This window comes from Mobula hypostoma, chromosome 11 (assembly GCF_963921235.1).
Source record: "Mobula hypostoma chromosome 11, sMobHyp1.1, whole genome shotgun sequence".
NCBI classification, from domain to species: Eukaryota; Metazoa; Chordata; class Chondrichthyes; order Myliobatiformes; family Myliobatidae; genus Mobula; species Mobula hypostoma.
The window spans coordinates 97,594,258-97,621,228 of NC_086107.1; the positions used below are offsets into that span (position 1 = coordinate 97,594,258).

Genomic DNA, 26,971 nt, shown 5'->3' on the forward strand with positions numbered 1-26,971 from the left:
GTTGCAAAAACTCCTCCAACTTGCCCTTTTAGCTTGACGTATAGTTCTTCTCACCACTGCCTGTGCTTTCTTATATTGAACCAAATGCTGCATATTATGGGTTCTTTTAACTAGCCTGAATGCTCTATTTCTGTTTTTTACAGCCTGACAACATTCCTCTGTCCACCATGGTACCAGTTTTCTATTCATCCTATTTTTACTCCTAGGTATATATCCTTCTGCTGCCATGATAATTGCTGAAGTCACCTGACTGTTTAATTCATCTACATTTCCAGAAATATCAATCTTTGTCAACCCTTCTTCACTCAACTTCTGGAACTTACCCCAATCAGCTTTTTCAAACACCCACTTTGGGGTTCCGCCACCTGGTCTTACTTCAACTCTTTCACCCACTGAACACAAAACTGGGTAGTGATCACTGCCTACTGTTGAAGCAGTCCAAACTCCCCAGTTACTAATGCCAGCCAAGGTATTAGACACTAACGTAATATCTAACACTGACTCAGTTCCTGTTGTTATATCTATCCTTGTGCCGCTACCATCATTCATACACACCAAATCCCTTTCTTCCATCAAATCTTCAATTACCTTTCCATTTGGATCTGTAATCTGATCCCCCCATATTGTGCTATGAGCATTGAAATCTGCACACCACAGTACTTTATGTCTGTTTTGTCCTTGTATCTTAAATAGGCTGTCCAAATCCAACCTTTTACATGGATTGTAGTATGCTCCGAACGTGTTCCAGTAGGATGCAATAAGAATCGAGGTGAATGAACTCTCCCCTCTCACCTCTCCCGCCAGACCATTGAGTGACGTTTTATTGACCAATTATAGGCACTCGGAAATAGAATTCGCTGACTGTCCCACGGGCAGGGGCGTGGCTTAGTTCCTTAGCCAATTGGAAGCGAAGGCTTGTGTAGCAATTTCGGGGCGCGGCCAATTAGGCGGTGTTGATGCTTGCAGTCTCCAGCTGGGTGCGAGTGGAGAGGTTCTGGGGAGTGTTACCGGCTGATGGGCGAGAAGATGCGAGAGGGCACCGGGCCACTGGTGGCCCACGTCCTAAATTACGAGAGCTTGGTGCACGCCGTGGCCGGGGCTACGGTAAGTTCGCCGGGTCCCCGGAACAAATGCCGCCCCTTCCTTCCCCTTTAATCCATCCCGATCTCCTTCGCCACCAGCTTGGCGTGAGTTAGACGGGGGCTGAATGTTTTGTGAACGTAAGTGATAGATAAATATTCATGAAGAAAGGCAGTAATGTGTTGAAGTGGTGCAGAACGTAGAACAGTACGGGTGCTTCGTTGTGCCGACCTTGTAACCTGTTCTACGATCTCTTTCCTCTTACGCAACCCATAACCCTCAGTTTGGAAACGTATGTAAAGGATGGAAAGTTATTGAATGGTTTATTGCATATAATTTTATTTTTGAATAAAGTATGAAATATGAAAGTTTGAAATAAAAAAAACCCATAACCCTCCGTATGCCTTCTGAGAATCTCTCAACTGTCCCTAATGTATTAACCTCTGCCACCGCCCCCGGCAGTGCGTTCCAGGAACTCACCACACTCTGTATAACAACAAAAAAACTACCTCTGACATCTGCCCTAAACTTAGCCCTACTCACCTTGGAAGGATGTCCTCTAGTATTAGTCGTTGCTGCCCTGGGGGAACGTTCATGGGAAGGCGTTGGTTGTCCACTCTGTGTCTCCCATGATCTATACTCCTCCTATCCTCTGTCCCCCTAGCTCGCTCAATCTTTCCTCATAAAATATATTCTGTAATCCAGGTAAATCTCCTCTGCACCTTCTCTGAAGTGGCCACATCCTTCCCATAATGAGGTGACCAGAAATTAACCCAATACTCCAAGTGTGTTCTAACCAGAGTTTTATAGAGCTGCGACATGAGCTCATGTTCTCAACTAACGAAGGCCAACTCTGTCAGGACACCACTAGCTGTCTGCAGCCTGATTATCCCTCCTTCTCCTTCCTCTTCCACTTCCTCATCCAAGTTGTGGGGCTCCAGAGCAGATCCTCACAGAATGCCACTGATCACTGACCTCTAGACAGATTACATCCATCTTCTATCATCTTCTGCCTTCTGTGGGCAAGACAATTCCAAATCCTGGGATCCTCCTGTGCCTCATGACTTGCTGCATGAGCCTTTCATGGGGAGCCTTGTCAAATGCCTTACTAAAATCCATGAATGCTGATCCTTCAAGTTGTTTTGTCAGTTCCTGGGGAATAAGTCCATCAGGCCCACGAGGCACAACCTGCCCCTCACAGAGACACGAAGACTATCCCTAATCATACCACCTTCTCCAAATGCTCATAAATCCTGTCCTTAAGAATCACTTCCATCAGTTTACCCATGGCTGATGTAAAACTGGTTTATAATTCCGGAGATTATCCCTATTACTTTTCTTGAACAAAGGAACAATATTTGCCATCCTCTGATCCTCTGGTACCAGCAATCTCTTCTCTTGCTTTCCGTAGTCACCAGGAATATATCCTGTCCAGCCCCAGGGACTTGTCTATCCTGATGTTTTTCAGAAGCTCCAATGTGGCCTCTTTCTTAACCTCAACGTGCACCAGTAGGGGGTGACCTTAGTGCCGTGTACAGTCAATGGGGCAGGTAGTGAGGACCTCCTCCCCATTATTAGGGGTCTAAGGGGAGGGGTGGGAGCTTAGAGGGGATGAATAACTTTTTCAACGAGTGTGGTAGTTGTCCGACCTTACTGCCGTGGTGAGTGGTGGAGGCAGAGACTTGCAACATCTATGAGGGTTGGCATTCAAGGTGAGAGGGGGTAAGTACAAAGGAGATGTGATTGGCAAATGTTCTGTTCAGAGAGTGGCGGGTGATTAGCATGTACTGCCTGGAGTGGTGGGAGAGGACAATACATTAGGAACTTTAAAGAGATGCACATGGATGTGAGAAAAATGGAAGGATGTGGGCATTGTGCAGGCAGAAGGGATTAGTTTAGTTGGCTATTTGATTACTAACTTAATTGGTGCGGCACAGGATTTTGTGGGCCGAGGGCCTGTTCCTGTGCAGCACTGTTCTATGTTCTATTTGAGCATTTGCAAAGCACCCTGAAGCATTATTGGACTGCAGGAGGCTTGTTCCTGGGCTGGCTACTGGATAATGGGATTTTTGTAGGTGGCTGGCATGGGTTTGGCGGACCAAAGGGCCTGTTTCTATGCTGTATGGTTACAAAGTGGATGGTTAATTTGTAGAACATGCACGGCTGTCTGGTTATTGGCTGCTGTTCTTGCTTTGGTTCAGTTATTGGTCTGTTTTTCACAGACAAAGCAGATCCTGCTGGTATAACTGCCACATTATCTGGTCCCACCCTATCACAGATATTACCTTTTTCCCCCTCATCACCCACTTCTCCCCACTCCCACCATCTTCTCTATCACCTTGTTTTCTCTCCTTCCAGTCCTGGATCTGAAACGTTAGTTTTGTCTCTTGTCTCCACAGATGCTGCCCGACCTGCTGAGCATTTTCTAGTTTGGCTCAGGTTTCCAGCATCTGCGTTTTTTTTTTCTGTTGTTATTTTTATTTTCAGAGGCTGTTTAGGAGTGAGTTGAGTAGTTACTTGTCTTGGAGGATGGTGTGCCTGTGGAATTTTCTACCCTGCAGGACTCAGTCAGTGACCGAGCAGAGACAGGTGGATATTTGGGGGTTAAAGGTCCTGAGTGATGTGGAGCTATCATTTCCAGTTATCTTGAACAGTGGAGGAGGCCAAGGTGTTGTACTCCAGGTCTCGTGGGAGCGGTGGGTCTGTCAGCCTCAGGTACAGGCTGATGAAAGAATATTCAACACACAATGAACCAGCCTTATCCGGAAGCTGCCCAGTCCCCAGCCCGGGTGTTGTTATGTGCTGATTATATCCAGTGCTTTCCCACAGGGAGCAAACTCCCACTGTGCGTGTGTGTGTGCGTGCACGCGCACACACACATGCACATGCCATGGGATAGCAGTTAGCCAGCTCACCATGAAGAGTTTCCCTTCATTTTAAAATGGTGAGGAAACCCAAGAGGGAGACAGCCTTGATTTAAGACTCTGTTGATACAGAAATATCAAAGAATAGGAGGAGGAGAAAACCATTTGACCCTTCAAGCCCACACCATTTTCCAACACGTTGTTGGCAGTCAGAGTTACGACTGGGCCAAGTAACAGAACTGAACCTTGTACTCGATGTTCTCTGTTCCAGTGAGGTAGGAAGGACAAGCCTTGGATGATGAAAGAAGTTGGCCAATTGAGTTAAGAAACAATGGGAAGGTTTAGAAAGCAAAAAAGTCAAACAGCCTTTTGAAGATTTGTACTCCAGGGAGCGCGAGGTGCAGAATCAAATATCGCTGTGATGATTGTACGTTCTAGTATCAATTGTTTGGCGACAATAGGGTATAAAAGTATAAGTATAAGATTACAAAAGAAGCCAAAGGAAACACTCAAGGGAATTAGGTGAGCCAGGAGGGGCAGTGAAAGGTCCTAGTAGGATTAAAGAGAATCCCAGGGCGTAAATCAAGAGCAAGGGGATAACTATGGTGAAGGCAGGGCCGCTCAGGGATAAGGGAGAGGTGTATGTGCATGGAGGAGAGGGAAGTGGAAGGGGGCCCTGAATGAGTACTTTGCATCAGTATTTACCAAGGAGAAGGATGTGGAGGAAGGTGAGATCAGTGTGGAGTGCACTAATTTTGAGATAAAGAGCGAGTGTTGGGTCTCTTAACATTAAGGTGGACAAAACCCCAGGGCCTGATGGGGTATGCCTGAGGTTAGAAACATAGAAAACCTACAGCACAATACAAGCCCTACTGTGCCGAACATGTATTTACCTTAGAAGTTACCATAGCCCTCTATTTTTCTAAGCTCCATGTATCTATCCAGGAGTCTCTTAAAAGTCTCTATCGTATCTGTCTCCACCACCATCGCCGGCGGCCCGTTCCACGCGCTCACCACTCTCTGCTTAAAAAATCTTGCCCCTGACATCTCCTCTGTACCTACTTCCAAGCACCTTAAAACTGTGCCCTCTCGTGCTAGCCATCTCAGCCCTGGGGGGGAGAAAAAGCTTCTGACTATCCACGTGATCAATGCCTCTCATTATCTTGTACACCTCTATCAGGTCAGCTCTCATCCAACGTCGCTCCAAAGAAAAAAGGCCGAGTTCACTCAACCTATTCTCATAAGACATGCTCCCCAAATCCAGGCAACATCCTTGCAAATCTCCTCTGCACCCTTTCTATGGTTTCCATGTCCTTCCTGTTGTGAGGCTACCAGAACTGAGCACAGTACTCCCAAGTGGGGTCTGACCAGGGTCCTATATAGCTGCAACATTACCTCTCGCTTATTGAGAGAGGTCTGAGATGAGATTGCTGGGGCCTTGACCAGAATCTTTGTGTCCTCTAGCCACATGCGAGGTCCCAGAGGACTAGTGAGTAACTGTTGTTCCATTGTTTAAGAAGGGGAATAGGGGCAATCCTGGAAATGATTGTCCAGTGAGTCACACACATCTGTGGTAGGAAAGTTACTGGAAATGGGGCTTATGGGCATTTGGAAAACAATGTCCTTATTAAGGACAGTCATCATGGCTTTGTGCAGGGCAAGTTGTGTCCTGATTGAGTATTTCAAAGAGCTGCCAAGGGTGATTGACGAAGGTAGAACTGTGGATGTTGTCTACATGGATTTCAGTAAGGTGTTTAACAAGGTCCATCAGGGGAGGCTCATCCAGGAGATTAAGCTTAATCGTCATTCAACCATACACATGAATACAGCCAAGCGAAATGGTGTTCCTCATGGGTCAAGTTGCAAACCACGTTACCAACAGCCACACGCAACACCTATTGTTACGACAGCAGAAAGACATACACCAGGGGTCAGCAACCTTTTTGCCTCCGTGGGCCGGATCGCATATTAATGAGCTGGGGGTGGGCCAGATAAATGCCATAAAAAGCTTGAAATATGGGAATTATCCATTTAAATACATCTAGTTATGTTTTGCCTCAAATTAACGAAAAACGCATGTCAGAAGATCATTTGTACGTAACCAAGGATGAGAATTAGTAATCAAAGAACTCAGTTTAGTTGCGGTTTATTTCAATCAAGGAATCTTTTGAATCTATTAAAAGAACACAAAGAATCTTTAAACATAAAATGTTTTTATTAAATTAAATGATGCATTTAATGATGGTAAATTAAGTATAATAAAAAGAAAATTTTAACGCAAACAGTCGATAAATCAATGTCAAACTTGATGCTGTTTGTTGCTTGAAAGCTTCTCAATATTGGGTGTCAGACTTGTTGATGCCAAGAGCAAGACATTATCCAGATGGGCATCAGTCAATCTTGTTCTCAAATGGTTCTTGGTGTGCTTCATTTTTGAAAATAATTGCTCACACTAATCAGTGCTGCAAACAATGTTGCCATCTTTTTTGCATGGTCCGCTAAGTTGGATGAATATACTTTCTATAGAAGTCAAGCACTGACACATCTTCAGAATGAAATTTCGATCTCAATATGTCGTCACACTGCATATCAATCAATTCCATTTGAAAAATTTCTGATGCAGTGTCCACTTTTTGAGACAATACGTTTTGAGACTTCGTAGGTGGCACGGGTATTTCCTTCATTTTCACTGCTTTTCTTGGCAAAAGCATGTTTGTTTTCCGAAACTAGCCTTCATTCGCTCAACTTCATCTTTCCTTGCTTGCCCAGTAAACTTGTTAAAATTTCCACTGTGGCGGGTTTCATAATGTCGCCTGATATTTGCCACCTTCTTCACATCACCATTTTCTGGAAAAATGAGACAAACTGTTTTCCCAGCTTGCTCGATGAAGAAGTAATCTAGTGTCCGAGTGTCTTGGAAATTTTGGGACTCAGTGTCTACCTTCCTGCGTTTTGCATTCATTTTTTTTTTCTTTGATTTTTTTTCGAAACACAAGTTATTCAACAAGTATCGTAGCACATGTGTATATCTGGATATTTAGCATGGATTTCTTGTTAAAGCACAGTGACGCTGTTTCTGTTTACAAATTTGACAGATTCCATCTGAAAACCTGCACGTGTACGGAGAGTATCTAATACATATTAGTAAGGTAGTCTGCCTTCCCGTCATTCGTATATACCAGTGTTAAGTTTGGAACAAAACGGAACCTGGGGCTAGTGTAACAAGACGCCATGCATGTCCATCAGTGTGGTCGCGTGAAACACTCAGAATAAGGAAAAATCACTCACGGGCCGGATAAGCATAGTATCCCAATATTTGCTCGCAGGCCGGATCTGGCGTAGGTTGCCTACCCCTGACGTACACAGTGGCAAAAAAATAAACCCAAGACCCTGAGTGTCATGGCCTGTAGATTGATGATGCATGGAATGTTGACCTGGAGCCATGTTTCTGCAAGTACAAGCACGCAGCAGTTCCTCATCACAGGTTGGTAGATCCGCAGACAAACGTAATCCAGCTTGTCTTCTACCAAGCGGACACCAGAGGGCAGCACAGATAGGCAGGGCCAGCCCCCGACCCAGCATGGAATCTAGCTTTCTCCCACAGAGTCTCCGCTGTCTCCTCCCTTGGGCAGCTGCCGCAGGCAACCCCGCGGCATAAGGTCCTGGCCTGTACATCTCCCCTGCTGTCGGTCTCGGCGGTGAACTGGGCCTTCAGTAATCTACATACCAAAGTCCAACATGATCTAGCAACAACATGCAAGACAATCATCTGCACTGATTATGTGGACTGCGTACTGCCCTTGACGCTTTCCTGCTTGGGATCCACACTGAACTGATCATTTGGAGTCACAATTGGCCTGGCCATCAAGACAGCAGGTAGTGGTCGATGGGGTTTATCCTGGCTGGAGGTCTGTGACTAGTGGTGTTCTGCTGGGATCGCACTGGGACCTCTGCTGTTTGTGTTGTATGTATAAATGGTGTGGATGAGACTATAGGCTAGCGAGTTTGCTGAACTGAAGATTGGTGGTGTGGATAGTGTGGAAGCCTAGAAAAGGATACAATGGGCTGTAGATCAGTTGCAGATGTGACTCAGATCGTGTTTAACCAAACTAAGTGTGAGATGCGGTGCTTTGGGAGAACAAATGTAAAGTGACAGGAGAAACAGTGACGATGTCGAGAGGGATCTTGGGGTCCAAGCCCACAGCTCCCTGAAAGTGACTACACAGGTTGATAGGCTGGTGAAGAAGGTACATGTGGCCTTGCCTTGATTAGTTTGGGAAGTTGTGTGGAAGTTTAGTTAGGCTGCATCTGGAGTACTGCATACAGTTCTGGTTACACCATTCATAGGAAGGATGGTGGAGGTTTTGGAGAGCTCACCAGGATTTTGCCCGGTTTAGAGGACAAACTTGAGTTCTTTTCTCTGGAGTGGCGGAGGCTGCAGGAGGAGCTGATGGAAGTTTATATGATTGAGAGGCAGTCAGTATCTTCAACTTTCAAAGTAAAAATTATCAGCATGTCACCAGATACACCCCGAGATTCTTTTCCTGTGGGCATGCTTAGCAAATCTATAGAACAGTAACTGTAAACAGGATCTGTAAACTGTAAGCATCAGGTAAACAAACTGTGCAACTGCAGATAATAAAAATGAGTAATAAATTTTCTCCATAAGTAAATCTTTTCCCCAGTGTCGAAATGCCTAATACATGCGTTGAAGCTGAGAGGAGTTAAATTCAAAGGAGATGTGTGGGTCAAGTTACTTTTAATGCAGTGGTGGGTGTCTGGAATGCACTGGTGGAGGCAAATACAATAGAGACGCTTGGATAAGCACAAGAATGTGCAGATAATGGAGGGATATGGACCACATAACAATTACAGCACGGAAACAGGCCACTTTGGCCCTTCTAGTCCGTGCCGAACTCTTACTCTCACCTAGTCCCACCGACCTGCACTCAGCCCGTAACCCTCCACTCCTTTCTTGTCCATATAGCTGTCCAGTTTAACTTGAAACGACAACATCGAACCTGCCTCAACCACTTCTGCTGGAAGCTCATTCCACACAGCTACCACTCTCTGAGTAAAGAAGTTCCCCCTCATGTTACCCCTAAACTTTTGCCCTTTAACTCTCAACTCATGTCCTCTTGTTTGAATCTCCCCCACTCTCAATGGAAAAAGCCTATCCACGTCAACTCTATCAATCCCCCTCATAACTTTAAATACCTCTATGAAGTCCCCCTTCAATCTTCTACATTCCAAAGAATAAAGACCCAACTTGTTCAAACTTTCTCTGTAACTTGGGTGATGAAACCCAGGTAACATTCTAGTAAATCTTCTCTGTACTCTCTCTATTTTGTTGACATCTTTCCTATAATTCGGTGACCAATACTCCAAATCTGGCCTCACCAATGCCTTGTCCAATTTCAACATTACATCCCAACTCCTATACTCAATGCTCTGATTTATAAAGGCCAGCATACCAAAAGCAATTGGATAGTCAGAAAGGATTAGTTTAGTTTAATTACTAGCTTAATTAGTTTGGCACAACATGGTGGGCTAGGGGTCTTGATCCTGTGCTGTACCATTCTCTGTTCTCTGTCCCACAATCATTTTCCTGTTCTCTCTCTAGACCCCTCCATACCTTTAGTGTGGTAGGTCCAGGTCCCCAATGTGGCCCTCAAGCCCATCACAGGCAGTGATTCAAGCTAAATCTGAATTCCAGAGGCTGTTTGACCCCATGCCCGTAGTAAAACTTCACAAAGCAAGAGGCCCCACACGAGGGATGTGCCTCGGTATCGGCACGTGAATATTTGCCCCCTTCATAGATGGGGCTCCTGGGTTGAGACATGGTGTGTGCACCTCCAGTGCTGGCCCCCCCACACTCACCGTCCTTCTCTTCTCGCTAGGGGGGCTTGACCGCGATGACTGTATTTTACCCGCTGGACACGGCACGCCTGAGGCTTCAAGGTAAGGTTTGGTTTTGTTTTCCTCCACGCGCACCCCGTGCTCCCCCTTCAGGTGCTCAGAGGTACTGCAACACGGACTGAAACTTAACCCCGTTCCCCTCTCCACAGCAACACACACAATATGCTGAAAGAACTCAGCAGGTCAGGCAGCATCTATGGGAATGAATAATCAGTTGACATTTTGGGCCTGAACTCAGAACTGGCTTAACTTCAGTCCTGGAGAAGGGTCTCGGCCCAGATCGTCAACTGTTTATTCATTTCCATAGATGCTGCCTGACTTGCTGAGTCCCTCGAGTATTTTGTGTGTGTGTTACTCTGGGTTTCCAGCATCTGCAGACTTCCTCGTGTTTATGGCTTCCTCTCTGCACAGATGCTGCTGAACATTTCTAGCATCTTCTGTTTTGATTTCCAGCAAACGCAGACTTTTGCTTCACATCGTGACTGGCGTTCTAATCACAAGGAAACATTGAACAGACTGCATGGCTCAAGGGAGGAAAGACTCAGGATTTTCATATTGCAATTAGGGACAGGTATACTACCGTTTAAAGAAAGATAGGCATTCGGTAATGTCTTGCACAAACTCAGAGAACTGGTTGAACATCAAACAATGCAGCTCAGAAACAGGTCCTTCAGCCCTACGCCACCATAGACTCCACCTACACTTCTCGCTGCCTCGGTAAAGCAGCCAACATTATTTACTTTTTAATTTGGGTATACATTATGGTTACAGACCCTATGGTCTAACAAGCCTGTGCTGTCCAATTTCACCCATGTGACCCACGTGGGTGGTGAGGTGGGGAAGTGTCTCTGCCAAAGGAGGTGTGAGGTGCTCCTTCGCTCCGCTAGCTGGCAGGTCACCCTTGGGCAAGGTGTAGCACCTGCTTAGCCCTGGATCAGTGTCACATGAAGCCCTGGGAGTGGGTGGTGGATGGTCGTATGAGCAGCCGGTACACATCACAAGTCCTGGTGATGCGACCACTGACGCCAGGCAGGCAACCCCTGAAGAGTATTGATAATGGCTGGGATCGCCCGTCATGTAAAGACACTGCCCAGAAGAAGGCGATGGCAAACCACTTCTGCAGGTAAATTTGTCAAGAGCAATCATGGTTAAAGGCCGTGATCACCCACGTCATTCGACACAGCACATAATGATGATGATATCCAATTAATCTGTATGTTTTTGGAATGTGGGAGGAAACAGGATCACCCAGAGGAAACGTCGTCACAAGGAGAACGTAACAAACTCCTTGTGGACAGTGGCGGTATTGAACCTGGGTCGCTGTTGCTGTAACTGTGCTCCCACGCCACCTCATAATCAATGACATATCGTAACTGCTCTGCATGTGACCACAAGAAACCGCAGAGGGTTGTGGACACAGCTCAGCACATCGTGGAAACCGGCCTCCCCTCCATGGATTCGGTCTGCATTTCTCACTACCTCAGTAAAACAGCCAGCATCATCAAAGATCCCACCCACCCTGGACATTTTCTCTTCTCCCTTCGCCTGTCGGGCAGAAGACACAAAAGCCTGAAAGTGCTTATCACCAGACTGAAGGATCGCTTCAATCCACTGCTGTAATTCAAGTTTAATTGCCGGACAACCATACATGAATACAGCCAAACGAGACAGCCTTACTGCGGGGTCAAGGTGCAGAACGCAGTGCCGACAGTCACACGCAGCGCAAAGCACACATGATGACACAATCATGCAATAAGAGTCTCAAAACTCGCCCCCCCCCCAAACCGCAGGCGACCCTGTGGCTTGAGGCCCAATCCTAGCCCATACTAAACAACAAGCACATGTAGAGTATCAGTAAAGTACAATGAGCGCAAGCTTATGAATGATCCCTAGCACGATAAGAGAGACTCTTAGCCTCACAATCTACCTTGTCACGACCCTTGGCTTTCTGCGCTACAACCGTAACACTTAATTTTGCGTTCTTTTATTGTTGGGCACGTGGCCAAGTGGTTAAGGCGTTCGTCTAGTGATCTCAAGATTGCTGGTTCGAGCCTCAGCTGTGGCAGCATGTTTGTGTCCTTGAGCAAGGCACTTAACCACACATTGCTTTGGTGTCTGTGTGAGGAGTGGCGCCCCAGACAGACTTCCAATCTGCGCCTTGTAAGGCATGAAAATGCCCGACGCAGGCCTCTCATGGTCTGAGTCAACAGTCCCCCGTTATTGCTTTTCCTTGTGATATCTTGACATGTCGATGTTTGGAATGGCCTATGTTGATGCAATGCACAGCAGTGCAATTAGAACAAAATTCATTTTAGTGCAAAGTGATTAAAGTGGTCATGGTGTTGCTAGACTGTAGTAATCAAGGTTGTGCTAGTTAGTTCAAGAGCTGGATAGTGGAAGGTGAGTAGCTGTGACTGAACCTGGTGGTGTGGGGCTTGACAGTGTGCTCGCTGTAAGAGCAGACAAGCTTCACTGCGGGCTCCCACAAATTTTGGTGTGACAATAATCGGTTAATGTGTCTGCGGTACTGGTAGGATGGATGGGAAACGGGGACGAGCTGCTCTCCCAATATACTGCCCAGGAACCATTCCTGGTCACCGGAGAGAGCACTCTGACCTCCCTCTCACCCAACAACACCTCAACACCGTTTGGCGTGCCTGCCGGGTTGTCGTGTCCCCGCCTGTGCAGGGAGCTATGATGCCTTTCAGCACTGGATGGTTTGATGCAAGTCCGTCTCGGGGGGAGCAGGAGGAAGCGAGGATCTGGGAGGCACCATCAGAAGCTGTGGGGAAGCGCGCTGTCAAGGAAGGTTAGATGTGAAGGAGAGAGGGAGGGTGGACACAAGGAGCATGCCAGCCGCAGTAACTTTTCCGCCCCCCCTCGCTTGCTCATTCGGCTGAGCCGTCTCCATCAGCGCTATACAGAGACTCTTAACCGCCAGAGATTCTGCAGATGCTGGAAATCTTGAGCAACACACGCTCAGAATGCTGGAGGACGAAGGATGGGAGCAGACATAAACATAGACCCAACTGGTGGGACAGAATGGCCTGTCGCTAGGCAACCGGCCCCACACTGGGATGAGGTGGTGGAGAGGGGAATGTGCACGGGTTATCTCCCTCTGTCCTACGGAGGGAATGTGGGTAGGGTATCAGTGTGGGTTTGTACCCGTCCCTGACGCTGCTCTCCTTCATTACAGTGGACGAGAAGATGAAAGCGAAGTCGACTCCCGTCGTCCTGGCCAAGATCATCAAGGAGGAAGGGCTGTGAGTAGGAGTGAGCAGAGCAAGACCTCCATCCTTTTTTAATTTTAGTAAATGGCATTTTCCAATTCTTGGTCTTTTATTATTCCAAACAAAAGATGAAATAATAGAGTCAACCTGATCAAAAAACTTCTTAGTTTAAAAAAAAGGAATATTTTGAAATACATATAAAAATTTTTGTAAGATCATCATTTTAACTGCATGAATTTGACCAACTAACGAAAGTGTAAGAGGATTCCACCTAGAAAATAATTGCTTCATAAAATCCACTAAGGGAACTAAATTAGCTCTATAAAGGTCTCCATAATTTTTAGTGATGATAATACCTAAATATTTAAAAGAATCCGTAACTTTAAAAGGAATATCATCATATATACTTACCTTACACTACCTTACTTTCTATTTTCTATTTATGATTTATAATTTAAATTTTTAATATTTACTATCGATTTATAATCAAGGGAACGGGAAGCGCAGAATCAAATATCGCTGTGATGATTGTATGTTCCAGTATCAATTGTTTGGCAACAATAAAGTATAAAGTAAAGTATATAAAAGCAGAATCATTTAAAGGAAATAATTCACTTTTATGTAGGTTTAATTTATATCCTGAAAACTTTCCAAATTCGTATAGTAATTTCAATAAACTGGGAATAGATTCCTCAGGATTCGAAACCCCTAGTTAGTAGGGGTTCTTTTTTCCTTATTTCTTTTTCCCAAAAAAATAGCTTTAACATTTTGTTTTTTTAATTATTATTATTAATATACTGTTTAGCTTGGTTAATAGTTTGACTCTTATTATACACATTGATATATTGACTTGATTATTTTAATGTTTTTTTGTTGTCGCTTTTCAATAATAATTAATAAAAAGATTTAAAAATGAAAAAATGAAATGGAGTGAGCAGAGGATCGTGTGTGCGCGCACCCTGAGCGGCCTCCTGCCCGATGAGCTGGTGGAGGCAGACGCTGGGCATACTGCCCATTCAACAGGGGCGGTGTGGGGGGAAGGAGATTAGATTCTCCCAGAGAGGGAGCGGGCGGGGGCTCCCGTTCCCAGCCCGTGTCTCACCAGGAGGGGCAGATGAGAACGAAGATTTGCCTTGTAGCACTGTCTCTGACTTTTGTGTGTCCCAGAGCACTTTACACACAAAGGGGTGCGGAGATACAGTGTGGAATTTGTCCAGAGTCGGCCGCTGGGGGTCTCTGCGCCAGTGTCGGAGAGCAGATACAGTGGCTGGCAGGGTAACCAGTGCGTTGGTCTTCACCACGGGAGGTCGTGGAGGAGTCTTGTTCCCAATATACTGGGCTTCGTGAGCTCAGAGTGAGAGAACAGTACAACTGGACTCCTTGTCAAGGAAAGAATGAGTTTCCCCAGAGAGTGAGAGGGAGGCCGGCGACTGGGATGGTAGACCGTGTTGCTGTGGAAACTGGTTCCACTTAGGGAAAACTAATTGGGCAGATCAGCCATGATTTATTATTGGCTGACCAGCCTCAGATGGGTCGAGTGGCCCGCACCCTCAGGTCCTGCTTTGTGCTGCGGCTGCCTCGTTCCTTCTTTCCCCTCCAGGGCTGGCAGCCGATCCCCGCCTCTCTTGGCGGGGGGGTAGTGTCAGCACGTACCCTCCCGAGGGCCCTGGAGCAGGACTCGAACCTACAACCCTCCCAGCTCTCGAGTTGGGAGCATTGGTTGTTGAGGCCTCGCAGGTGCTGGGGCCGGTGGGAGGGAGGGGGGCGGAATTGCCAGCTTCAGGTTGAAACCCTGCATCAGGACTGAGTGTGGAGAGGGTGGATGGCCGGTAGAATGAGGAGAGAGGACTGGGGTGACTGGTGGGATGAAAAGTGACAGGCAGGTTGTCCCGGGGAGGAGTGTTGTGTATTTAATATTTCAGTATTGTATATTGGTTGATTAACAATTCTTAATTTAAATAATTACAGGTTTTATGTAAAATTTCATTAATTGCGTACGTCATCACACTACCAGGTGATACGTGCGCCTTGCTTGAAGCAAAGATGAAGCCAGACCCGCACTCCCGGACTCTGTGTCTGTCTTTGAAGGTAGAGAAAGGGGGTGGATTTGGGAGATGGTGGCGGGTGGATGATAAATTGAGGCAGACAGCGGCAGGAGGAGTGACGCGGGGAGGTTCGCAGGAACGCAAAGGGCTCCCAGTGCGGACTCGGAGTAAAGGAGACGCGAGAGTGACTTAGTGAAGGTGGACCCCGCTGAGGGTCGAGGGATCTGCCACCTCTCGCTCGCTCGCTCACCACTAGCCTCTGAAGTGACTGACCTCCACCTCTGCCTCCGCAGGTCGGCGGTGTACCGCGGCTGGTTCTCCGTCATCTCCAGCCTCTGCTGTTCAAACTTCGTCTACTTCTACACCTTCAACGCCCTGAAGGAGACCTGGGTGAAAGGCCAGCCCCCTTCCAACAGCAAGGACCTCGTCATGGGCTTTATTTCTGGTGGGTAGGTGGTCCCGTTCAGTGTCCGTGTATCACAATGGAACCTGCTCCCCTCTCTGGCACTCTGAAACCAAACCTCACCGTCACTCACTCCATTGTTAATCATCTCCAATCCTCCTTGTACCAGAAACCCTCTACCCAACTTCAACACTTAGTTGGGTGTCTGGAGTGCGGGTGCAAAGACGGAAGTGTGAAAGTCGTATGTAATTCAGAGAAAACATTGTAGATATATTGTAGTCCTTTGATCTTTAGCATATAAAATGTCATGTAATATTGGGTCGAGCAAGCCCCTTCCTCCAAAAGGGCCTCAAAACCCAGACCAGCTGTGATAAAGCTGTTACATCTTCCCACCAACCCGCTCCCTGAGGTCTCTCATCTCAATCCATCAGGAAGCCATTAGCCCCACTACCGAGCCTGTTCCACCATTCCCTTGTGTTGTAATGTGAAGAAAGTCACTGCAGAGACGTAGCTGGTAGATATGAAGTCGCCTTTTATTCGACAAAACGAGACACAGCAGGCATCATATTGAGACCCTCTCGGAGGAAGAGGCCCGCTTGACCCAATGTTGCGTGACATTTTGTATGCTAAAGATCAAAGGACTACAATGCTCCCTTTGAATTGCATATAAATTTCAAACCTCCTTTGCACCTTCTCTATAGACACCCAAACGAATGTTAAATCAACACTATCTGGTTTTGCCATTAATTGTGGTTCACAGCTGTTTGGAACCCATTGTCCAGAGCTGCATTTTAAATTTAGTCTACAGTCCATATTCAAACCTGAAGATTGGTGGCTGATGTTAGTTGCTGAAATAAGTAGTTAATATTTTGCTATATGTCCAACCCCCCCTCAAAAAAAACACCCTAACGACCTGGATAATTAGCCGTCTTCACCTGTGAGGCAGGTACTTTGGGTCCCTGGAGAAGTTGCCATTGCTACCAATGCAGTGTGGGGTTCAGACCCAACTTCTGGGGCTGTCTGTGTGGAGTTTGTAAGTTCCCCTGCGACCACGTGTGTTTCCACCCATGGACTGCGGGTTGGTGAGTTAACTGGACCTTGCAAGTTGTCCCCAGCGTGCGGGTGAGTGATGGGAATCTGGGAGGAGTTGATGGGGATGTGGGATTAGTGTGGATGGTCTGCACAGACTCAATGGGCTGAAGGGCCTGTTCTGCACTGCATGATCCCTCCAGCCACCCTCTCCCCTCAGACCCTCAGTCTATTCGGGTGTCGGGACTTTGCTGTACCGGTAGCCTCTGCGGACAGCTCAGGCCACTACCTTCTGTTCCAGGGGTGGTCAACGTGCTGGTCACCACTCCGCTCTGGGTGGTCAATACCCGGCTCAAGATGCAGGGAGCGGCATTCCGCAATGAGGACATCCAGCAAACCAACTACAAAGGCATGCTGGGTACGTATCTCGGAGCGCGGCACGGTTTCTAACGGCGCCTGGAACCGGTCAGCGCCAGCCTAGGTGTGCAGTGAGTTAACTCCCTCTGGCTTTCTCTGTTTCGTGGCTGCCTGTGGGGGTGACGAACCTCGGGGCTGTACCTACTTCGATAATAAATGCACTTTGAGTCTTTGAAGATCAGCCGGAAGCTGGCCCCTGCTGGAGCTCCGTGTGGCCGCTAGGTGGAGGCTGTGAGCCAACATTGCTGGGAGCCTGTTCCTGGTGTTCTGGGCACTGTCTTGCCAAGTCCATTCTTTAATGACCTACCTTTTGCAAGCACTATCATTACCACATCCCTGACACCCCAAAGGTGTTTCAGAGGTCACTGAACCATCCTGCTAGGGGAATTCAGGACGTCCCTTTAGAACACAGAAAACTTCTTTAGCCTGACGGTCGTGAATCTGTGAAATTCATTGCCACAGGAGGCTGCATGGGCTAAGTCATTGGGTAGGCAGAGGTTGATGGGTTGTTGATTAATTAGGATGGTCAAAGGTTCCGGGGAGAAGGCAGGAGAATAGGGTTGAGAGGGATAATGAATCCCCCATGATGGGATGTCAGAGCAAACTCAATGGGCCAAATGGTCTAATTCTGCTTTTGTGTCTTATTGTCATTTTCCACCAGTCCAATATCCACCCCGCCTCTCTCATACTTTAGATACTTGTAAAAAAAAAAAAACTTTTGGTATAGTTTTTTATATTATATCCAGCTGTGACTAGTCTCCCAGCTGCGGCCTTGGGTGTCTCAGCTGGTAGCTTGTCTGCGACTCAGGTCAGAGGTCAGTCCCCCCCCCCCCGAGGGTCGCAGCACTGAAGGGGGAAGGGGGATCGGGGATTCTGTTTACAGTCCAGGCCTGGTCCCAAGACCCCACCCGCTCCTGGGTGTAAAGGGTCCGGAACACCTGCCTTAAGAGTTCAGGGTGGCACCTGGGCCCCCGACCTGTGACCCCAGCCCACGGCTGCCCTCGACTTAAAAGCTGTAACTGCAGAAACTTGTAAAATTAGTCAGCTCCATTTTGAGCGCAAGCCGCCGTAGTATCTGAGACATCTTCAAGGAGCAGTGCCTCAGGAGGGCAGTGTCCATCATTAAGAACCCCCACCACCCAGAACATGCCTTGTTCCCATTGCTACCATCAGGAAGCCTGATGTACGTATTTATGTATTGTTTCTATATTATCATGCATTGCATTGTACTGCTGCTGCTAAGATCGCGCATTTCACGACGTACGGGCTGTGTTACAGATGCGGTGACGCAGATCATGCAGACGGAGGGGGTGCTGGCACTGTGGAGCAGCACTATCCCCTCCCTCCTGCTTGTCTTCAACCCCGCCATCCAGTTCATGTTCTACGAGGGCCTGAAGCGACAGCTGATGAAGGGGCGGACTGAGGTATGGGGAGGTGGGGGGGGGGGGTGTTGGATGGGAAACAAAGGGAGATGGGATCAGACTCTGGAAGAGGAATGGGGGGTCTTGGCCTTGGGTGGTGGGGACTTAAACCTGCGGTGAGGGAGGGGGTAGGTCCTGAGGGAGGGAATGGAAGGTTTGTTGGGCGTGGGAGAAGAGGGGAGAGGGTTGTGGAGGGGAGGGAGGACGTGATTGGTTCTGGGAGAAGGTGGGAGAGGGTTAGGGAGGGAGGACGTGATTGGTTCTGGGAGAAGGTGGGAGAGGGTTAGGGAGGGAGGACGTGATTGGTTCTGGGAGAAGGTGGGAGAGGGTTAGGGAGGGAGGATGTGATTGGTTCTGGGAGAAGGTGGGAGAGGGTTAGGGAGGGAGGATGTGATTGGTTCTGAGAGAGGGTTGGGGAGGGGGAGAGGATGTGATTGGTTCTGGGAGAAGGTGGGAGAGGGTTAGGGAGGGAGGACGTGATTGGTTCTGGGAGAAGGTGGGGGAGAGTTAGGGAGGGAGGACGTGATTGGTTCTGGGAGAAGGTGGGAGAGGGTTGGGGAGGGAGGGAGGACGTGATTGGTTCTGGGAGAAGGTGGGAGAAGGTTGGGGGGGAGGGAGGACGTGATTGGTTCTGGGAGAAGGGGGGAAGATCGAATAGAGTCCTGCTAGGGGGAAGGGGTTAGTCCTGAGGAAGGGAATGGAGAAGTTGGGTGTGGGAGAAGTGGAGAGAGGGTTGGGGGTGAGGGAGGACGTGATTGGTTCTGGGAGATGGGGAGAGAGGGTTGGGGAGGGAGGAGGTGGTTCGTTCTGGGAGAAAGGGGTGGGGCTGAAGATTGAACTTATGGTGGAAGAGGGTAGAGTCCTGCTAGGGGGAAGGAGTTAGTCGGGGGAGTGGGGTTGGTCCCAATTGCTGTTCTCGTGGTTCATGTACTCCAGGAATGTGGAATTCCAGAGGTCCTGTGCAAAGGTGAATGGGGGTGAAATTGATCTTGACTCCCATTGGACCCCCTCGGGGTGCCTGGTTCCAGTGGAGGCTGCTGGATCGGAGCTCAGAACCCTGCTACAACCTGGGGTCTGTGAGAGCCCTGGGATTGGTGCCGAGGAGGGGGGGGTCAGGGCCCCAGAGGTCAAGGTTTAGGGGTCAACTGTTAAAGCCCAGAGGTCAGAGAGTGTCCTGGGTACAGGGGGCGGATCTTGGGGGGTCCAGAGATTTGTGAGAGCCCTGGGACACTGCAGATGGTTTGGGCCGTGTTTTCCAGAAGCTTCTCTTGTTTCCCCCAGCTACTCTCTCTTGAGGTCTTCATTATCGGAGCCATTGCCAAGGCGATTGCCACCACGTTAACGTACCCGCTACAGACTGTGCAGTCTTTACTTCGGGTAAGTTGGTCAAGGTTAGCTCGGGGGCTGCCCGACGGTAGGAACGGCTGGGGTTCACTTCACGCCTCCCAGCTCCCTGTGCAACGCAGCCCGCAGCCTCTGGTCTGCAGGATTCCCGGCCCGGTTCGGGGGACGCGCACCCTGAGCTCAGCCCTCCGTCTCCGATGGCCGCACGTCTGACTCCCACCTCTTCCTGGGTCCCTCCTCGGTCCGGTGTATACATCAACCAAGTCCAGGATTTCACAGAACCTCGACAGGGCGTGAAAGTTGACTTGATCGAGGAGTACAGGATAATGAGAGATGTTAACGAAGTAGAGAGCTAGTGTTTACCCCCCTCCCCAGCATGACAACGGTCAACACCAGAGGGCGTCTGTTTAAAATGGGTGGAGGAAACTAGGGGCGATGTACACAATGGCAAGTGGGCCTGGCTTGCACTTTGGTGGGGGTGTGGGTGTTGGCAGAGGAGATACAATAGGGACACAAGAGACTCTTAGGCACGTGGATGTAAGAAAAATGGAGGGTTATGGGCTGTGTAGGAAAGGAGTCAGGAGGTTATGTTGCAACTTCATAAACATCTGGTTAGGCCACATCTGGAGTTCTGAGTACATTTCTGGTCGACCCATAATAGGAAGGACATTGAGGCTTTGGAGAGGGTGAAGAAGAGGTTTACCAGGATGCTGTCTGGTTTAGTGCTATCATGAGAGGCTGGGCAAAGTTGGGTTGTTTTCTCTGGAGTGTCGGACGGCGGAGGGATTAACCCGGGGGCCCCGGCCTAGCTCTGTGTTAATGGGCCTGTTCTCTCTGCTCAGTTCAGCCAGCGGAAGATGGAGCGAGGGAGAGGGATCCTGGGAAGTCTCCGAAGCATCATCTACCTCTTGAGTCAGAGGGTGAAGTAAGTACGGCCCCTGGCCAGGCCTCGTGCAGGAAGCCACTCGGTCCATCTACTAATGCTGGCCCATTTAATCTGTCCCCGTAGCTCAGCACACCTGCCCCTCCCGTCCCAGTTCTTCCTCTGTTAAAGCCACACATCCTCTCATGAGTGCGCAACAGGACAAGGGTGGGCCATTTGGCCCCTCGCGATCTCCCTGCCCTTCAGTATGTTCATGGTTGGTCTGCCCAGCCCTTGGTAATTGTCTTCCTCTCTCTGTTGTCCAGGCAGGGGGCTGAGGGGAATGATCTCCCTCATTTTGGGGAGCAATGGGGGACTGGGCCGTCTGGAGTCATTTTGCACGTAGCTAGTCTGGACTCAATGGGCCAAATGGCTGCCTTGCTGGCAGTAGATACTGTGCTGTGCAGCCCGCTGGGGTGGAAACAAAAGTCAGTGCGGGCTTTGGAGAGGGAAACGGAGGGGTCTTGGGGGCCGGTGGTGCAGCAGGGGCTGGAACGGATTCGGAGGGCCGAATAGCCTCCTTTGCTGCAGTGATGACCCCATGGTTCTGGCGGTGACATCTCCCCTGCACGTGGAAAACTGACCGGCTAATGGGAGAAGGGGGCTCCTAGCATTGGGTGGGTGGGGAAGTGGGGTGGGTCAGCCTGTGGGGGCTGGAGCGTTCATGGCCGTGATGACCCAGGTGTGGTGAGTGGGAGGTCCCTCTCCTCCCTCCTCCTCCTGACATGCCACCATCACACCGGCCGTCTCCAGCCGATCGGATTCACTCTGTGTGATTAGAGAGACCCGGGGCTGTAAAGTCTGTGGTATCCAACACCCCAGCCGCTGTACTGAAAAGCTCCCCTGAGAACTGGCTACACTTCTCGACAATCTGTTAGTGAATGAACAGTGCCGGCAACTACCTCACAGACTGGGAAATGCCCAGTTCGTGGAAAATAGGGCATCTATTGACTGGCCAACTGTCCGCCCTCGATTCATGAGCGGAGTGTCAGGCTGTGTCACGGACAACGCCAGCCAGCAGTAGTTATTCTGCAGTGAGCTGCCACAGCCCATTACCCTTGTTCTGGAGTCCACAACGGGACGGGAGTAGGCCACTCAGCCTCAAACTTGGTCCAAAGGACCGAGGGGAGAAGGGCTGTTCTCGGCTGAGTGCCCTCGTAAATCTGGTTGGTGGGCGTCAGTGGCAGCAGTCGGAGCCCCGCCCAGAGGGGAAGAAAGGTGGATGTGATTGTTGGTCGATCTTCTCAGCCTCAGGGTGACCCTCAGCCCAGCCGTCCTCAGCTCCCTCACCGATGACCCATCTTCTATCACGAGGCCAGAAGGGACGACAGCGGAAAGTGCGGTCCCATTCACAACCCCTCTGCAAGGGAAGCAGCCCTGGACGGTGTTCGGGCACGGGCTGAGGAGGTGAAAGGTAACGTCGTGGCTCAAGATGCTGGGGAGCTCCCACCCCCAACGAGAGAGGCTCTACCACCGCCCTGTGCCCAGTGATATTACCACTGCCACGCTCCACCACCTGCACCCTGGGTTGGCGGGCATCAACCAGAAACTCAACTGGCACTGCCACGCAGATGCTGTGGGTACAGGAGCTGGGGGTCCTGTAATGAATGACCCCACTCTCCCCAAGGCCCTTCAGCCATCTGGCAGTGTGAATAGGCTCCACTTCGGTGAGGGCAGCACACGTTCCCCTCGCCCTGCCAACTGCCCGTGTGTGTGAGTGGGGGCATCGGGGGAGAGTGGGGAGAATGGTAGTCGCACGGACTCGGTGGTCGAAAGCAGCCGCACGACTCCGTACGAGGAGGCCATTTGGCCCCTCAAGTGTATGCTGTGGGGGAAAAAATTCATCAATCCCATCCGCCCAGACGTTTCCCTTTCCTGTTCTCTTGTGGCTGTCTGCTCTCCCGTGCTTCTCTTCCTGCTCACCCACATCAGAAGTGCGCCACCCCCATTCCCTCACACTACCAGCTGGTTCCTTGCAGATGGTTGCAGGGCCTGGGGAAGTTGGGGTGGGGGTTAGGTGAGACTGGAACTAGGGGACATAGCCTCAAGAGTCGGGGGAGTAGATTTAGGACAGAGATGAGGAGGAACTGCTTTTCCCAGAGACTGGTGAATCTGTGGAATTCTCTGCCCGATGAAACAGTGGAGGCTACCTCAATAAATATATTTAAGACAAGGTTGGATAGATTTTTGCACAGTAGGGGAATTAAGGGTTATGGGGAAAGGCAGGTAGGTGGAGATGAGTCCATGGCCAGATCAGCCATGATCTTATTGAATAGTGGAGCAGGCTCGACGGGCCAGATGGCCGACTCCTGCTCCTATTCCTTATGTTCTTGTGTTTCATTCACCACGGGATCCCCAGCCTCTGGCCGGCTTCTGTAATCAGGAGTACTTTACTTCAGGCCTTTGGGATTTGGGAAGAATCCCGAGCTCCTGGGGGAAACTTGCGCACTCGCGGGGAGAATGTGCAAAGTCCACGTAGACAGCGACAGATTGAACCCGAGTCGCTGGAACCGAGAGGCAGACTTTGCGTAACTTCCGTGCTCTCGGAGTTGGAGTTGTACAGCCCTGGAATAGGCCATTCAGCCTATCACATTGGTGCTTCAAGCCCATCTACACTAATCCCAGTTGCCAGCATCATGCATTCTGTTCCGCTGTTAATAAACCGTGTGCCTCTTTAGCAGCGTCCTGGACTTGTGCAGCCACACTCGCAGTCTCTGACCCACCCCCTGAGGAGTCTGTGTTGGTCCTTCTGTCAAATATTTCCCCCCTTTCACCCCAGCCCCCTTCCCCGCACTCTTGTGCAACATATTTTGTCTGCCCCTGCCCCAGTCCGCCTGGGGTTGATTCCAGCTCTGAATTTTACCTGTTCCCCTCTGGTTTCTGCTCTCACTGAGGGGAGCTGGTAAAACACGGACCTGGAATAGCACTCCTCACTCATCCCTGCACTGTTGAAGGGTTGCCCTTTGAACTGGATGGTTAGGGACGAGTTCGGAGAACTGGTCAGATGAAGGGGTAGAGATTAATGCTCTTGAGGATTAGGAGCAAGGATGTTGCAGTGTGTGAAGGACATTGTCAGTGAACTTGGGTAAAGTTAGCAGTGCCCCAGTAGAAATGCTCGGCCCCCAGTTCCCATTCTCAGAAACCGCCTGGCCTTCCCCCTCTGCTCAGAGTTTGTGTTGCGAGCACTGTGACTTTCCAACCACCCATAACCTGCCTCTTCCATCTCCGCAGGAGACAGGGTTTCTGGGGTCTCTACAAGGGCCTGGAGGCCAAGCTGCTGCAGACGGTCCTGACCTCTGCCCTGATGTTCCTGGTCTACGAGAAGATCGCAGGCTTCATTTTCCGAATCATGGGAGTGGCCCCTCGTGTGAAAAAATAGCGAGCGAAAGAGCTACCTCAGGGACACTGTCCGTCTCCCCCTCTCGCCCTCGCCGGAGGAGCGCTGCAGAAGCGAGGCCACGTGTCGCGTGAGAGGAAAACTGAAGGGTAAACCCGTTGGGTTCACGGATGACCCACTTTGACAGGGAGCTACCTTTGGTTGAGGTCAAACATGTTGGTGTTTATTAAAATGAACTTTCGGTTCCGGTGCCTCTCCAGCGTCCTCGCTGCCTGGCCTGTGTGTAAGTTCCTTTGTGGTGAATGAAGTTACTGGTCCCCTTCGCCGGGAATGGCAGCTCCCTCGCTCCGGGTAATTTGGGAGCTGGCTGCCCGCTGCCCGAGGGATCGACAGGAAGGTCGTCACCAGGAGCTGGACATCTTGCCCCTCAGCAACGACAAGAGATGCTGCAGGTGCCTGAAATCGAAAGCAACACGTAGAAACTGGTCAGGAGCTCAGCAGTCAGGCAGCGTCTGTGGAGAAGGATAAACAGTTGGCCTTTTGGGCCGAGACCCCACGTCTTCGTGAAGGGTCTCGGCCCGAAACGTTGACTCTTTATTCCTCTCCGTAGGTGCTCCCCAACCCGCTGAAGGCCCTCCAGCATTTTGTGTGTATTGATCTGGCCTCGCCAGCCTGCTCCCCTCCAGAGGCTGAGCTACAGCACAAATACAGGCCCTTCGGCCCATTTGCCATCTGCGTTCTTCATGTGACCTGCCGTCGTAAACTTCCTGTGATTCAAGTCAGCCAGGCTTTTGTTCAGAATGTAGATGTAGAGGCATCATTAGTGTAAAGTAACAATAAAGTGGGGTTGTGAATCTCTCTAACCGAGTCATACAGCAGAGAAACAGCCCCTTTGACCCAAATGATCCACGTCTATCTCATTTGGACCATATCTACCTAACACAGGGTTCCCAATCTGGGGTCGGCAGAACCCCTGATTAATGGTATTGGTCCCTGGCATAAAAAGTTTTAGCCCCCGGCTCTGAAGGAATTTCTGTCTATTCACCTGTCCAATTAAATATCCGCTATGTACCTGCCTCAACCACTTCCACTGGCATCTCTTTGCGTATACGGACCGATAAGTGTGAAGCGGTAAAGCTCTTTACCCTGAACGTAAGCTGTCTGTTTCCTGCCTGGCCCACTGAGTTCCTCTTAGCAAGGGTTTCCCAAACTTTTTTATACCAAGGAGTCCGTGGACCCCAGGCTGGCAATCTCTCGTGTTGCTTCAGGTCCCACCACCTGCAGTGTCTTGTGTCTCTGGAAATAAATAAAGTTCCCCTCTAGTTTCTACTAAACCTCTCACCTTAAACTCGTGCCCTCTAGTGTGTAAGTTACAGAATGGGGGGTGTTTCCGGTGTGAGGGTGCCAGGAGAGCGTGACTGCCTCTCAGTGTAACAGTGTTGACATGCAGACACTTGGCTTCCGCAGCAACCTTGCAAGTTCTCACAGTTGGACCAGAGCCTGGAGCTCAGTTGGAGGAGTTGCAGCATCCGGGCCCGGTAACGTTCACACCATTTGACGCAGAGCTCGGACCGGCCTACGGATTATCGTTAACTGCACCACCGTCCGATAGCTCACTGTGGACTGCACCCTCTGGGGCCAGCCGCGCACTCTAACAGCGCCTTGCGCTGGCAGTCCTCAGGAAAAGGCTGGAGCTGGGATCGTCCCAGTTTAAAGGGACAGGGTGCACCCTTCCAGCGGCATTGCAGGCTGATGCTCGCTGCTCTGAACTACCGTGTTGCTTAGAAACTTACAAACATACAGTACTGTGCAAAAATCTTAGATACATATAGAAAGCTAAGGCACCTGAGACTTCTGCACAGTACTGTATTTGTAAACATGCAGCGGAGAGCGAGCTGGCAGGAGCAAAGGATGTTGGGACTGGCGAGGGTGGAGTGCCACGGGAGGGATGTGGGACAGGTGGCAGAGGAGTGCCAGGAGTGGTGAGAGACATGGGTGCAGCCACACCCAGCCCTGAGACACCAGGCAAAGTCGTTTGATTCCAAACAATTGGTTTATTGATCATTACAGAATGTCTCTCTGGTGCTTCCTGCCCCCCCCACTTTTTCCCAGCCATGATTCCCCTCTCCCTGCCCCCTTCCCACTCTCAGTCCACGATAGAGACCCAAATCAGAATCGGGTTTATCATCACTCACAGATGTCATGATTTTTTTTGCGGCAGCAGTACAGAGCAACGGATACAATTACTACAGTACTGTGTAAAAGCCTTGGGTACCCTAACTGCATATCTGTGCCTAGACTGCACAATGAAAACACGAGTACTGGAAAGGTTCAGTGGGTAAGAGAGATGTGGGAAACAGGACAGGGAGTCTCATTGAGTTTACTGTTCAAGCCAACATATCTTCATCAGTACGTTCCGGTCAGAGGTCCCCCAGTGACTAGGGGATAGCAGGAGGAGGCCACTCAGCCCTTCAGGTTTCCCCACCAATGTGATCCTGACTGATCTCCTCCGTACCAATTCCCAGTAACACTCAATACCTCGATTCCCCCCCCCCAACTATTTACCTATCTCCACTTTGAACACACCAAATGACCCAGCCTCCCTCAGGGACAGAGAACTCCGGAGATTCACTCCCCCCCCAAAGGAATTTATCCACATCTCCGTATTAATGTCCAGCCTCTTTCTCCCATAGCTGTGTCTCCTTGCTCTTGACTCTCCCGCTAGTGGGAACATTCCAGCATCATCTAAAGCAGCGGTCCCCACCCACCAGGCCGCGAGGAAACGAGATGAGTCAGCTGCACCTTTCCTCATTCCCTGTCACGCACTGTTGAACTTGAACATAGAGTTGCCAACCGTCCTGTATTTGCTGGGACATCCCATATGTTGGGCTAAATTGGTTTGTCCCATACGGGACCGCCCTTGTCCCGTATTTCCCCCGCTAAGCTGGAGCGTTCCTATG

At 49.7% G+C, this 26,971-nt stretch overlaps 1 protein-coding gene across 2 annotated transcripts; it reads left to right on the plus strand.

Moving 5' to 3' along the window:
* Positions 1-917: 917 nt before the first annotated feature.
* LOC134354371 (peroxisomal membrane protein PMP34-like) lies at positions 918-25,130 on the plus strand. 2 transcript variants are annotated; one of them, XM_063063334.1, is made up of 9 exons: positions 920-1,104; positions 9,845-9,905; positions 13,060-13,126; positions 15,432-15,583; positions 16,872-16,988; positions 18,266-18,411; positions 19,690-19,785; positions 20,595-20,677; positions 23,906-25,126. In XM_063063334.1, the coding sequence occupies exons 1-9, from the start codon at positions 1,015-1,017 to the stop codon at positions 24,051-24,053; spliced, it is 960 nt and encodes a 319-aa protein (XP_062919404.1). In that variant the 5' UTR covers positions 920-1,014; the 3' UTR covers positions 24,054-25,126. The 2 variants fall into 2 exon arrangements, with proteins under 2 accessions (XP_062919405.1, XP_062919404.1); XM_063063335.1 differs by lacking the exon at positions 9,845-9,905 and having other exon boundaries at positions 918-1,104; positions 23,906-25,130.
* Positions 25,131-26,971: the final 1,841 nt, after the last annotated feature.

Excerpts from the sequence above, each read along its gene's own strand:
- LOC134354371 (XM_063063334.1), top strand. The coding sequence starts at position 1,015 with ATGGGCGAGAAGATGCGAGAGGGCACCGGGCCACTGGTGGCCCACGTC. Across the intron at positions 15,584-16,871 it reads CGTCATGGGCTTTATTTCTG|GGGTGGTCAACGTGCTGGTC; the intron begins GTGGGTAGGTGG and ends CTTCTGTTCCAG. Across the intron at positions 16,989-18,265 it reads CAACTACAAAGGCATGCTGG|ATGCGGTGACGCAGATCATG; the intron begins GTACGTATCTCG and ends GCTGTGTTACAG.